This window comes from Halichondria panicea, chromosome 5 (assembly GCF_963675165.1).
Source record: "Halichondria panicea chromosome 5, odHalPani1.1, whole genome shotgun sequence".
NCBI lineage: Eukaryota > Metazoa > Porifera > Demospongiae > Suberitida > Halichondriidae > Halichondria > Halichondria panicea.
The window spans coordinates 1,453,419-1,469,032 of record NC_087381.1 but is presented as its reverse complement, the minus strand read 5'-3'; the positions used below and the strand labels follow the sequence as shown (position 1 = coordinate 1,469,032).

At 37.7% G+C, this 15,614-nt stretch overlaps 2 protein-coding genes across 2 annotated transcripts; both read right to left on the bottom strand.

The window, feature by feature from the left end:
• Positions 1 to 8,406: 8,406 nt before the first annotated feature.
• On the bottom strand, positions 8,407 to 13,021 carry LOC135336287 (uncharacterized). The gene is made up of 2 exons (XM_064532046.1): positions 12,818 to 13,021; positions 8,407 to 10,615 (listed from the first exon to the last, which is right to left on the bottom strand). The coding sequence occupies exon 2, from the start codon at positions 10,511 to 10,513 to the stop codon at positions 9,512 to 9,514; it is 1,002 nt and encodes a 333-aa protein (XP_064388116.1). The 5' UTR covers positions 10,514 to 10,615; positions 12,818 to 13,021; the 3' UTR covers positions 8,407 to 9,511.
• Positions 13,022 to 13,295: 274 nt separating this feature from the next.
• Positions 13,296 to 15,614, bottom strand: LOC135336286 (uncharacterized). The gene has a single exon (XM_064532045.1). It carries the CDS (start codon positions 15,499 to 15,501, stop codon positions 13,552 to 13,554), a length of 1,950 nt encoding a protein of 649 aa, XP_064388115.1. The 5' UTR covers positions 15,502 to 15,614; the 3' UTR covers positions 13,296 to 13,551.

The window sequence follows — 15,614 nt, the reverse complement described above, 5'->3', positions numbered from 1 at the left end:
CAGTGGAGTGAGTGTTGGGGACTCGGGATAGAAAGAGGGTAGAAAAGAATGTTGTTGTGGAACTAACTGATCGATTTTGCTGTTGTCAAAACGGTTGTATATACACAACATTTATTATGTTAACAGTATAAAACAGCCAACAACACTTGCTTCTCATGTGTGGGTCTCAGCTTGTATGCTGCAGGTTCTTTGCCTTTAAATCTCTTCTGTCGTGACAAATGGTATCATGTGTGTATTAGCAATACCTATGGCTTTATGTTATGTAGCTTTGACTCATCCGCCAAGGTATCAGTACCCGCGGTGCTTTCATCATACTATACCAGGCCTGAAAACTTGTAATATAGCTATATAGTGGGTCCACAAGTAAGTTCATATCAGGAGTACATGTACTCTTGTGTATATATAATAATTTTATATTTATAGTGAATGGTCCACAAATAAGTTCATATCAGGTACTCTTGTGTATAATAATTTATATTATAGTTGAATGTTTTATCACCATTATTTTATCGTTGTGTGCATGCACTACGCGTGCTCTATAATATACATGACGCTCTTTTGGAACCTACAACTTCATTTAATAGCACAATAGATAGCTATAGGCAATGTGTGTAGTGGAGGCTGCTCACACCCATAACTATTTCATCATGCGTTCCCATACCAAAATAGAATCCGAATAACACTAAGGGGGTTGCAATTTAGTGCGCTCTAGTTTTTAAGAACACAAAAACATAGTCTCTATGCATGTATACTGTGCACTGTGCACAAACACCTATTTGTGTAGGCTTAAGCTACACTTTACACTCTACTACTCAGAATACAATCATGGCTATACAGCATAATTAAGCAACAGAGCCATACTTCGAATCTTTTCCTGGGGCAGAAATCAGCGAGGTATTTGATGATGAGTAATCTGATGGATTCTCTAACCGGTGTGGAATATCACTCTCCGAAAATGACTCTTCAATTTGTGGAGTTTCAGGCTGAGTTCGAAAGCTACGAAATTTGCTAATGCACCAAGTTTTGAGTTGTTTCTTTACCAAGCCACCAAATAGTTACTACAAAAAAGTAGATTATCGGGAAAATTGCAATGAGTGCTAGTACCGAATAAGAAAATGTACTGAAGTAGGATGCTTTAATGCCAGCTTCATCTCATGCGATTCCCATAATAAACACTCCACTAAGAATCAGCAGCATGAAAGCATCTGTTATGTTATACACTTTGAATTCTTCTTTGTATGGTCGTAATGAAAGTTGCATAAACATGAGGGTAATTGTGAATAACACTCCAATAGAAAACAATAGATACTTAGCGAGACTGAGAATAGTACGAACAGAATCATCTGAAGAAGAAAGTATGCCACAGAAAACTATCGATAATCTCTGGTACCATTCGTTCCATCCTTGTAGTAACCTTGGTAGCAGTTGACAAACATGTCAAGACGTTGACGTTGAATTTTCAAAACATTGAGACATTTCTGGAACCATTTTATTGGATATACAATCAGAAACACTATAGGAAGTATTACAACAAAAACTCCGACAAACAAAGCTACTATTGCATACGGAAGATGGTCATGTCCAAAGTATTCCACTGTCGCATCATAGTAAAGTACATACTTTATAACATATTCTCTGCTGCTCGGCTTCAGTACATACATTGTAGTAAATATTAGCAAATCAACAGTAGTGTTGAGAAATTTTAAGTAGGAGAGTAAAAAGAAGGTAGCAAAAGCATTCACAATCGATCCTTCCATATCCCAGTTTTGACCAACTAAACTGAAAACCTTATGAAAGGGTCTCCACAACCAAACAACTATACGCACATCATGGCTATGCAAACTAATGAGAAAGTAAGTCAGAATAACCAGTACCAATGGATAAAAGGCAATAGCATAATCCAAAGCAAACACTTGTATTTGACTAATGTCCATTGCACAAATAGGTGGAATGACGGTACGAAAGAAATCCAAATTCCAGATACCATAAAAGCTACCTAAAGCTCTAGTGAAATTTTAAATATAAACTAATTTCTTTGAAACAATGGAAAGAAAAGCTCTTGAGGCTATAGGTGAAAAGATTCCTTGGGACAAGCCAATGAACAACTTCAAAGGATAAGTTCCGTTAAATTTAAACATGACAATGAAGAAAAAGAAGAATGTTAATGGAATGTAAGCAACTGCTATGTACTTGATCCAGTTGTAGGTCATGTTCTCTCCTGTGCAGTTCATGCATTTCATTTCATACGAGTACAAGAGTGGTGAATATCCTGGTAAACACTGCCCACACAGTGTTGAATCTCGGTTCAGTCTTCCACAAGAGTATGAATTAAGATTGTCTGTGTTATTTGGAAGTGGATAAAACACAGTGTCCGTTTTATGTCCGCAACCATACACACATCTTCCTAATTGAGTTTCATTGCTCTCACTATCGTAAGTCATACAATAGCAATCTAGAATGGATGTCCTGCTGATTTCAACATCACATAGTACAGAGTGAAGTGGAATATTACTACATTCACATTTTCCATTTGTTGAATTATGAAACATCCAAGGATAACAATCCAGGTCATAATCTTCGATCACTGTTGAACCAATATAGACTTCTTTGAGCTGAGATCTTTTATTAAACCAGTTTGTGTGGTTGATGAAGTTTCACAGGGTATTTGTACCGTTGTCCAGCAAGTATTGTTATCCACTGCTTCAGTGTTTGCTTCTACTGGTACAGAATTAGCAGTAGCAATCACAAGATGAGAGGAGGTTGTTAACATTAAGAGGTAATAGAACTCCATATCTAAATCTTATAACTGAGGGATCTTGTTCTCTATTCGGTAAGTGTAAGCCTATTTAGTAGAGCACCAGCGTTCCACTGGTCAAATGTATTGCTTTGGAGATGAAAGTGAAACAGTAAACAATATTAGAATGTTTCATTTATGTATTGCACGGAATTTTAATTATGAATACTTTGTTTTCTTTCGTCTGTATGTATAGTCAACTGAAATAGTCAATCAACTGAAATAGTCAACTTGTGTATATGCATGCATTCAATTAAGCCCAAATAGGATAATATAGTTATAGCTGAGCTAAGGGCTAAATTATATCCTTACGCTACATTGCGTAATACCATCATGAAAGTTCCGCTGTGTGTATACCATTACAAGATGTCACTAATTTAAAAATGCTATACCGTCTAGCGGGTAATTTTTGGAGGACAAAATATTCGTGGTTGCTGCTTGCACTGCAGGTAAAGGTAGGCAAGATCGCTTCATTCGTGGGTACCGGACCAGCTGGGTCCACTGCTGTGATCGGACCACCGGACCAGGTCCATTGCTGTCCAACGGACCAGGTCCACTGCAGTGATCAGATCACCGGACCAGGAGCAATGGACCTGGTCCGGTGGTCCGATCACAGCAGTGGACCTGGTCCGTTGGACAGCAATGGACCTGGTCCGGTGGTCCGATCACAGCAGTGGAACAAAATATTCGTAGTCAGACCGTCCATCACGAAAACCACGAATATTTTGCCCCACGAAAATTACCCGCTATACGGTATATTATATAAGCATGCAAGGACTGCAATTAACTGATTGCTACATACACATGCAGTATTGAGAATGAAACCTATTGATATATGCAGTGACGGTGAGTTTCAACAATCTTGCTAATACTATGTTCAGACAGACTATATACGAGGTACTAAACCAATTTGTCATAAAAAGTCTCTTGAAGTATACCAGGAGCACATGCGAGGATGGGGCGTCTTACTATACGGATTCTAGCTATGTAAAAATTATGCTATGTCAAACTGCTAAGTGCTGCTAAGATTTTCATTGTACTTAATGATATTTGCTCGAACGCGTTATCGCCATGCACACATGTACCAGAGGAGATATCACACGAGAATCTCAATTTTTTAAGATTAATTAGCATTAGCCTTGTTCCCAGGCCGAACGAGGCTATACATATGCACGAAACAAATGATCAATAAATTATAGTAGGAACAAACATTACATCTGAGGTACATGAGACTATAAGTCAATCTTAGCCAAGCACATTCCATACATGCACATATACCATGTGGAGGAGCCCTGTTATTTCCATGTGAAGTCTCAATACTGGTGGACTACCTATAATATAGTAGAACAATATATAGTAGAACAATATAAAGTTGCAAGAATTGTACATCAACTATATATATGATACTGAATTATTATATCGATGACTCATGCAGTAACAATAACTATATTTTCTGTCGCTTATAAAGCTATTCAACCTCGACTAACACTGAGGGTTTTGCACTGTAGTGCTCTAGGAAAATTAATAATTATGACATGTTGTCTCTACCACTATAGTTGTGCACTGTGCACAAACACCTAGAATCTATATACTTGTATGTGAAGGGAAGCTACACTTTCAGTACAGTCAACTTTAGCATTACAACCATGGCTCTGGAATGACACTTCAAGCAACGGAGCCATACTTTGCATCTTTTCCAGTGGCAGAAATCAGCGGGGTATTTGGTGATGAGTAATCTAATGGATTTTCCAACCGGTGTGGAATATCACTGTCTGAAAACGACTCTTCAATTTGTGGGATTTCAGGCTGAGCTCGAAAGCTACGAAGTTTGCTGATGCACCAAGTTTTGAGTTGTTTCTTTACCAGGAGCCACCAAATAGTTACTACAAGAAAGTAGATCATCGGGATAATTCCAAGGAGTGCTAGAAATGAATAAGAAAATGTACTGAAATAGGAAGCTTTGATGTCAGCTTCATCTCCTGCGATTGCCATAATGAACATTCCACTAAAAATCAGTAGCATTAAGGCATCTGTTATGTCGTACACTTTGAATTCTTCCTTGTATGGTCGTAACGAAAGATTCATAAACATGAGGGTAATTATGAATAACACTCCGATGGAAAAACAATAGATACTTTGCGAGAATGAGAATAGTACGAACACAATCAGCTGAAGAAAAAAGTAAGTCACTGAAAACCATCGATAATCTCTGGTACCATTCGTTCCATCCTTGTAGTAACCTTGATAACAATTGACAAACATGTCAAGACGTTGACGCTGAATTTTCAAAGCATTGAGACATTTCTGAAACCATTTCATTGGATATACAATCAGAAACACTATAGGAAGTATTACAATGAAAACTCCGACAAACAAAGCTACTATTGCGTACGGAAGATGTTCTTGTCCCAAGTATTCCACTGTGGCATCGTAGTAAAGTACATGCTTTTTAGCGTATTCTTTGCTGTTGTCTTTCAGTACATACATTGTAGTAAATATTAGCAAATCAGTAGTAGTGTTGAGAATCTTTAAGTAGGAGAGTAAAAAGAAGGTAGCAAAAGCATTCACAATCGACCCTTCCATATCCCAGCTTTGACTAACTAAACCGAAAACCTTATGAAAAGGTCTCCACAACCAAACAACTATACGTACATCACGGCTATGCAAACTAATGAGAAAGTAAGTCAGAGTAACCAGTACCAATGGATAAAAGGCAATAGCATAATCCAAAGCAAGCACTTGTATTTGACTGATGTCCGTCACACAAATAGGTGGAATGACAGTACGAAAGAAATCCAAATTCCAGATACCATAGAAGCTACCTAAAGCTCTAGTGAAATTCTCAATATAAGCTTTCCTTGAAACAACTGAAAGAAAAGCTCTTGCCGCTATGGGTGAAGAGATTCCCTGGGACACACTAATGAACAACTTCAGCAAAGGAGAATTTCCGTTAAGTTTAAAGATTACGACAAAGAAAAAGAAAAATGTTAATGGAATGTAAGCAACTGCTATGTACTTGATCCAATTGTAGGTCATACTCTCTCCCGTACAGTTCATGCATTTCATTTCATATGAGTACAAGAGTGGTGAATATCCTGGTAGACACTTCCCACACAGTGTTGAATCGCGGTTCAGTCTTCCACAAGAGTATGAATTAAGATCGTCTGTGCTATTTGGAAGTGTATAAAAGACAGTGTCTGTTTTATGTCCACAACCATACACACATCTTCCTAGTTGAGTTTCATTGCTCTCACTATTGTAAGTCATACAATAGCAGTCAAGAATGGATGTCCTGCTGATTTCAACATCACATAGTACAGAGTGATGTGGAATATTACTACATTCACATTTTCCATTTATGGGATTACGAAACATCCAAGGATAACAATCCATGTCATGATCTTCGATTACCGTTGAACCAATGAACTTCTCTGAGCTGATACCTCTTCTTATTAAACCATTTTGTGTCGTTAATAAAGTTTCACATGGTATTTGTATCTTTGTCCAGCAAGTATTGTTATCCACTGCTTGAGTGTTTGCTTCTACTGGTGAAGAATTAGCAGTAGCAATCATAAGATGGGAAGAGAGAGTTAACAATAGTAGGTAAAGGAACTCCATACCTATCTTAGACTGACTATAATAATTATTGTTCTCTACATTCATGGAGTAGGGGTAAGTCCACTATAGTGACACCTGCACATGATAAGATTGTGAATGAAGTTGAATACAGTTTATAAAATAATAATATACTAGCAAGCACCTCCTGCATGTAAGGAATGAAGTTGAAAATATAGAGTCTGTATTTCACTTGATAGTTCATTTATGATATGGCTTGTTTTGGGAGAGTACATTTTACCAGCGTGGCTAAATAGCTTTATGATAGTGGTCCCAAATAAATTCAAATGGACTATTAATACTGATTGTTCGAACAATACAATAGTTCGTAGATAGACTATAATTTTTATGGTTTACTTGTTTATGTATCAAACTTGTTTTCGTGTGTAGAATGTTGATACGGACCGGTGTAACACATATCAGCATTCCAGTGGAGTGAGTGTTGGGGACTCGGGATAGAAAGAGGGTAGAAAAGAATGTTGTTGTGGAACTAACTGATCGATTTTGCTGTTGTCAAAACGGTTGTATACACAAGTCAAGTGCACTATAGTACATGTTTTTTTCCTGCGACATGCATTTATTATGTTAACCCTTTAACCGTCGGATTCTTAATTAACAGTGAAGTGAAATGTCTGTAAATTCTCTATCGGGTTTCCAGAGCAATAAAATGCCTAGCAACCATATACCAATAGAATGTCCATACAACAAGGAATAAAATGGTGCAACATGTGTTGCCATAACAACCACGGTTATTACGCTCACCCGTTTTTATCATTTTAAATGCTCGGCCAGCGGTGAGATAAAATCCAAAAATTTTTTTTTATGGATCAGCCTATCATAATGGTATAAAGGCTTGACTAAGCTTGATTTTCACATCATATGAATGTAACAGTGCTAAGATATATCAATTTGAAGTACAATACGTACATGTAATACTATATCGGTGAACGATCTATGATATTTACAAGCTCACATAAAGACTGTTCATTACTGCTAATTCTATTTTAGCTATACTATACTTACTACTGATATTCAGGCTATACTATACTACTTGCCAGAGTCACACAGTGAGCCCTCTCCTGGTCTTTCACCGTCCTGGTCCATAGCTCTAGCGTCTAGGTCCATGTCATGCATGTCCTCAGTCCCAGACAGTTCATCAGCGTCTGGCATAAAGCTGGTAGCCTTTGGGAGGTATCCTACTATCCTCTCTCTCCTTCATAGGCACTGTCATCACCAGAGGAGACATCGCCATTGCTGTCCTCAAGCTGTTCAAGCACATCGGCACAAGTAAACAACCTAGCCATAGCTATAAACTTCGTGCGGTAAGATGCTAATGAAATTTTAATATAGCAACATGGCTTGGAAAATTCTAGACTAAATTGCACGTGATTCTACAGCTCTTCCTCTATACAGGGATGTGCGTAGTTCGAGCTACTTCCTAAGTATCGCAGAATTAGAATTTCGCAAAAAAAGTCACTATTGCGGGCCACGATCGTGGCCCGTGACGGTTAAAGGGTTAACTGTAAAAAACAGCCAACAACACTTGCTTCTCATGTGTGGGTCTCAGCTTGTACGCTGCAGGTTCTTTACCTTTAAATCTCTTCTGTCGTGACAAATAGTATCACGTGTGTATTAGCAATACCTATGGCTTTATGTTATGTAGCTTTGACTCATCCGCCGAGGTATCAGCACCCGTGGTGCTTTCATCATACTATACCAGGCCTGAAAACTTGTAATATAGCTATATAGTGGGCCCACAAATAAGTTCATATCAGGAGTACATGTACTCTTGTGTATATATAATAATTTTATATTTATAGTGAATATTTTATCACCATTATTTATTATTGTTGTGTGCATGCACTACGTGTGCTCTATAATATACATGACACTCTTTTGGAACCTACAACTTCATTTAATAGCACTATAGATAGCTATAGGCAATGTGTGTAGTGGAGGCTGCTCTCACACCCATAACTATTTCATCATACATTCCCATACCAAAATAGAATCCGAATAACACTGAGGGGGTTGCAATTTAGTGCGCTCTAGTTTTTAAGAACACAAAAACATAGTCTCTATGCATGTATACTGTGCACTGTGCACAAACACCTATTTGTGTAGGCTTAAGCTACACTTTCAGACAATACACTCTACTACTCAGCATACAATCATGGCTATACAGCACAATTAAGCAACAGAGCCATACTTTGAATCTTTTCCTGGGGCAGAAATCAGCGAGGTATTTGATGATGAGTAATCTGATGGATTCTCTAGAATATTACTCTCCGAAAATGACTCATCAATTTGTGGGATTTCAGGCTGAGCACGAAAGCTACGAAGTTTGTTTATGCACCAAGTTTTGAATTGTTTCCTTACCAAGAGCCACCAAATAGTTACTACAAGAAAGTAGATTATCGGGACAATTGCAATGAGGGCTAGAAATGAATAAGAAAATCTACTGAAGTAGGAATCTTTGATGCCAGCTTCGTCTCCTGCGATGATAATAATAAACACTCCACTAAGAATCAGCAGCATGAAGGCATCAGTTATGTTATACTTTTTGAATTGTTCCTTGTATGGTCGTAATGACAGTTGCATAAACATGAGGGTAATTATGAATATCACTCCGATGGAAAAACAATAGATACTTAGCGAGACTGAGAATAGTACGAACACAATCATCTGAAGAAAAAAGTAGGTAACAGAAAACCAGCGATAATCTCTGGTACCATTCGTTCCATCCTTGTAGTAACCTTGATAACAGTTGACAAACATGTCAAGACGTTGATGCTAAACTTTGAAACAATTAAGACATTTCTGAAACCATTTCATGGGATATACAATCAGAAACACTATTGGAAATATTACAACAAAAACTCCGACAAACAAAGCTACTATTGCGTACGGAAGATGTTCTTGTCCCAAGTATTTCACTGTGGCATCATAGTAAAGTACATGCTTTATAACATATTCTTTGCTGTTGTCCTTCAGTACATACATTCTAGTAAATATTAGCAACTCAGTAGTAGTGTTGAGAAATTTTAAGTAGGAGAGTAAAAAGAAGGTCGCAAAAGCATTCACAATCGACCCTTCCATATCTCAGTTTTGACCAACTAAACTGAAAACTTTATGAAAAGGTCTCCACAACCAAACAACTATACATACATCACGGCTATGCAAGCTAATGAGAAAGTAAGTCAGAATAACCAGTACCAATGGATAAAAGGCAATAGCATAATCCAAAGCAAGCACTTGTATTTGACTAATGTCCGTTGCACAAATAGGTGGAATGACTGTACGAAAGAAATCCAAATTCCATATACCATAAAAGCTACCTAAAGCTCTAATGAAATTCTCAATATAAAAAGCTTTCCTTGAAACAACTGAAAGAAAAGCTCTTACCGCTATAGGTGAAAACATTCCTTGGGAAATACTAATGAAACCTTTCAGCATTGGTGAAGTTCCATTTATTTTGAAGATTACGACAAAGAAAAAGAAGAATGTTAAAGGAATGTAAGCAACTGCTATATACTTGATCCAGTTGTAGGTCATGTTCTCTCCCGTACAGTTCATGCATTTCATTTCATATGAGTACAAGAGTGGTGAATATCCTGGTAGACACTTTCCACACAGTGTTGAATCGCGGTTCATTCTTCCACAAGAGTATGAATTAAGATCGTCCGTGTTATTTGGAAGTGGATAAAAGACGGTGTCTGTTTTATGCCCGCAACCATACACACATCTTCCTAGTTGAGTTTCATTGCTCTCACTATCGTAAGTCATACAATAGCAATCAAGAATGGATATCCTGCTGATTTCAGCATCACAAAGTACAGAGTGATGTGGAATGTTACTACATTCACATTTTCCATTTGCTGAATTACGAAACATCCAAGGATAACAATCCAGGTCATGATCTTTGATCACTGTTGAACCAATAGAGCTGAGATCTTTTATTAAACCAGCTGGTGTCGTTGATGTAATTTCACAGGGCATTTGTACCGTTGTCCAGCAAGTATCGTTATCCACTGCTTCAGTGTTTGCTTCTACTGGTACAGAATCAGCAGTAGCAATCACAAGATGAGAAGAGAGTGTTAACATTAGGAGGTAATAGAACTCCGTATCTAAATCTTATAACTGAGGGATCTTGTTCTCGATCTATTCGGTAAGCGTAAGCCTATTTAGTAGAGCATCAGCATGCACCTGGTAAAATGTATTATTTTGGAGATGAAAGTGAAACAGTAAACAATATTAGAATGTTTCATTATTTATGTATTGCACGGAATTTTAATTATGAATACTCTGTTTTCTTTTTCATTTATATAATTATATATAATAGTTAGACACTGTTTAGGAAGTTTCTATATGATTTAGAAGCCCAAAGGGCTGGTTGTAGTATCCCGAACGCAGTGAGGGTTCTACTAGCCCTGAGGACTTCTAAATCATGTGGAAACTTCCTAAACAGTGTCTAAGCATTTTAGATCATAGCAACCATGAGTATTTAGCCAATCAGATTTGAATGTTCTTATCTGATCTTTGCTACATGATTTTCTAAGTGAAGTACATGATTTTCAGTAAGTACATGATTTTCTATAAGTATATATACATGCATGTGTACTTGATTTTCTAAGTTTGGACAGAACACTTCCTTTAGCCAATCAAATTGCAGTATTTATGGCAAACATGATCTAAATGTATATAGTCAACTGAAATAGTCAATCAACTGGTAATTATTACGGTGGCCCTGAGGTATACACCTACTCCATTTTGCATTTGCGGTTCATTTCGCAGTTCACCTGCGCTTCTGCAGTTCAACTACGCTTCTGCAGTTGGCTTTTGCAGTTGGCTTCTGCAGTTGGCTTTTACAGTTGGCTTCTGCAGTTCGCAGTTGACTTTTGCAGTTGGCTTCTGCAGTTGGCTTCTGCAGTTCGCAGTTGACTTTTGCAGTTGCTCAATCACAATGATCACTGACATCACAATTCAATATGATTTTACAGCATTAAGGACATAGATTGTACAGCAGGACCTATAGAAATGCTGATAGCAAGCCTGTAGAAACAGGTTACCACAATAATAAACAACAAGATGTTGCAACAACATATAATTATGTTGTTGCAACATCTAATTATTAATAAGAAACAGGCAAGCCAATGATTATGCTGGCTATAGCTAACTGTGTCTAATATCTCTGCTGTGTCTGTCTGTGTATGAACGATTATTTGTAAGGTCTCCACGAGTAAAAGTATTCCATCAACAGATATGTTGAAATGGGGTAGCTATTCAATGTCTGCATGCATATATCCTACCGTATACCGTTGAGTTGTTGCAAATGTGCCATGATAAAACACAGACAGACATGCACAGATATTAGAATTAGACACAGCTAGCTAGCTATAATTATATAGCCAGCATAATTATTCTCTTGTCTGTTTCTTATTAAAGCACATGTTGATGTCATGTGATTATTGTGAGATTGAGCAACTGCAAAAGTCAACTGCAGAAGCAAACTGCAAAAGCGAACTCCAGAACAAACTGCAAAAGCGAACTGCAAAAGCGAACTGCAGAAACGCAGTTGAACTGCAAAATGAACCGCAAGCGCAAAATGGAGCAGGTGTATACCTCAGGGCCACTGTAAGTGAGCTACGCTACATTGCGTAATACCATCATGAAAATTCCGCTGTGTGTACCATTAATATTACAAGGTGTCGAAAATACTATACCGTCTAGCGGGTAATTTTTGGAGGACAAAATATATTCGTGGTTGAGCAGTATTTAGTCATTTCGTGGATAATATTTTCGTGGTTGCTGCTTGCACTGCAGGTAAAGGTAGGCAAGGTCGCTTCATTCGTGGGTAAAATATTCGTGGTCAGACCGTCACCCACGAAAACCACGAATATTTTGCCCCAAGAAAATTACCCTCTATACGGTATATTATATAAGCATGCAATGACTGCAATTAACTGATTGCTACATACACATGCAGTATTGAGAATGAAACCCATTGATATATGCAGTGACGGTGAGTTTCAACAATCTTGCTAATAGTATGTTCAGACACGAGGTACTAAACCAATTTGTCATAAAAAGTCTCTTGACGTATACCAGGAGCACATGCGGGGATGGAGCGTCTTACTATGCGGATTCTAGCTATGTAAAAATTATGCTATGTCAAACTGCTAAGTGCTGCTAAGATTTTCATTGTACTTAATGATATTCACTTTCGAACGCGTTTCATGCACATGCACATGTACCAGAGGAGATATCACATGAGTACCTAAATTTTTTAAAGATTAATTAGCATTAGTCTTGTTCCCAGGCCGAACGAGGCTATACATATGCACGAAACAAATGATCAATAAATTATAGTAGTAACAGAACATTACATCTGAGGTACATGAGACTTACAGGGGTGTAACTAGCAATGAGGCAGAGGAGGTCCTTGCCTCCTGTACCATTGAACTTCAAGTTTCATGTGACTCACCTCGCTAGCTTTTAATAGTTCTAGCTAGCTAACTTCTAGATAACTAGCTAACTAGGTATATAGAATGAGCAGAAATGAGCTCTATCACTGTCTTGTTGATGAAGAAAAGAGAAGGAGAACAGGTAAATAGCAGTTTTCTGCAATTAATTTTGCGATTTTGCATGTGCTTCTATGCGATAATTAGTGGGTGTGGTTTCCGGGGAAACAAATTGCGGTCAGTTGCCTCCTAGCCTCGAATCCAGGCCGATTAATTTTAATAGGCCTGGTCTCGAGGCTAGTTGCCTCCTTCCTGTAAATTGCCATGTGGAGGAGCCCTGTTATTTCCATGTGAAGACTCAATACCGGTGGAACTACCTATAATAATATAGTAGAACAATAATTATTATAACAAAGTTGCAAGAATTGTACATCAAACTATGATACTGAATTATTACATGATGGCTCATGCAGTAACAATAACTATTTTCTGTCACTTATAAAGCTATTCAACCTCGACTAACACTGTTTTTCACTGTAGTGCTCTAGTAATTATGACATGTTGTCTCTACCACTATAGTTGTGCACTGTGCACAAACACCTATATACTTGTATGTGAAGGGAAGCTACACTTTCAGTACAGTCAACTTTAGCATTACAACCATGGCTCTGGAATGACACTTCAAGCAACTGAACCATACTTTGCATCTTTTCCAGTGGCAGAAATCAGCGGGGTATTTGGTGATGAGTAATCTGATGGATTTTCCAACCGGTGTGGAATATCACTGTCTGAAAACGACTCTTCAATTTGTGGAATTTCAGGCTGAGCTCGAAAGCTACGAAGTTTGCTGATGCACCAAGTTTTGAGTTGTTTCTTTACCAGGAGCCACCAAATAGTTACTACAAGAAAGTAAATAATCGGGATAATTCCAAGGAGTGCTAGAAATGAATAAGAAAATGTACTGAAGTAGGAAGCTTTGATGTCAGCTTCATCTCCTGCGATTGCCATAATGAACATTCCACCAAAAATCAGTAGCATGAAGGCATCTGTTATGTCGTACACTTTGAATTCTTCCTTGTATGGTCGTAGTGAGAGTTGCATAAACATGAGGGTAATTATGAATAACACTGCGATAGAAAAACAATAGATACTTTGCGAGAACGTAAATAGTACGAACACAATCAGCTGAAGAAAAAAGTAAGTCACTGAAAACCATCGATAATCTCTGGTACCATTCGTTCCATCCTTGTAGTAACCTTGATAACAATTGACAAACATGTCAAGACGTTGACGCTGAATTTTCAAAGCATTGAGACATTTCTGAAACCATTTCATTGGATATACAATCAGAAACACTATAGGAAGTATTACAACCAAAACTCCGACAAACAAAGCTACTATTGCGTACGGAAGATGGTCCTGTCCAAAGAATTCCACTGTGGCATCATAGTAAAGTACATGCTTTATAACATATTCTTTGCTGTTTGCCTTCAGTACATACATTTCAGTGAACACTAGTATATCAACAGTAACATTGAGAATTTTTAAGTAGGAGAGTAAAAAGAAGGTAGCAAAAGCATTCACAATCGATCCTTTCATATCCCAGTTTTGACTAACTAAACTGAAAACCTTATGAAAAGGTCTCCACAACCAAACAACTATACGTACATCACGGCTATGCAAACTAATGAGAAAGTAAGTCAGAATAACCAGTACCAATGGATAAAAGGCAATAGCATAGTCCAAAGCAAGCACTTGTATTTGACTGATGTCTGTTGCACAAATAGGTGGATTGACAGCACGAAAGAAATCCAAATTCCAGATACCATAAAAACTACCTAAAGCTCTGGTGAAATTCTCAATATAAGCTTTCCTTGAAGTAACGGAAAAGTAAGCTTTAACAGCTATAGGTGAAAAAAGTCCTTGGGAAATACTAATGAAACCTTTCAGCATTGGTGAAGTTCCATTGAATTTGAAGATTACGACAAAGAAAAAGAAGAATGTTAAAGGAATGTAAGCAACTGCTATGTACTTGATCCAGTTGTAGGTCATGTTCTCTCCCGTGCAGTTCTTGCATTTCATTTCATACGAGTACAAGAGTGGTGAATATCCTGGTAGACACTTTCCACACAGTGTTGAATCGCGATTCATTCTTCCACAAGAGTATGAATTAAGATCGTCTGTGCTATTTGGAAGTGTATAAAACACAGTGTCTGTTTTATGCCCGCAACCATACACACATCTTCCTAATTGAGTTTCATTGCTCTCACTATCGTAAGTCATACAATAGCAATCTAGAATGGATGTCCTGCTGATTTCAACATCACATAGTACAGAGTGAAGTGGAATGTTACTACATTCACATTTTCCATTTCTGGGATTACGAAACATCCAAGGATAACAATCCAGGTCAGGATCTTCGATTACTGTTGAACCAATACATTTCTCTGAGCTCAGATCTTTCATTAAACCAGTTTGTGTGGTTGATGAAGTTTCACAGGGTATTTGTATCTTTGTCCAGCAAGTATTGTTATCCACTGCTTCAGTGTTTGATTCTACTGTTACAGAATCAGCAGTAGCAATCATAAGATGTGAAGACAGTGCTAACATTAGGAGGTAATAGAACTCCATACCTAGCCTATTAATTATACTTCTTAGACTATTGATATCTTGTTCTGTATTCAATTGCAGCAACCATGCACCTGCATGCACACATACTAGATATGCATTGAAGCTGAAAACAA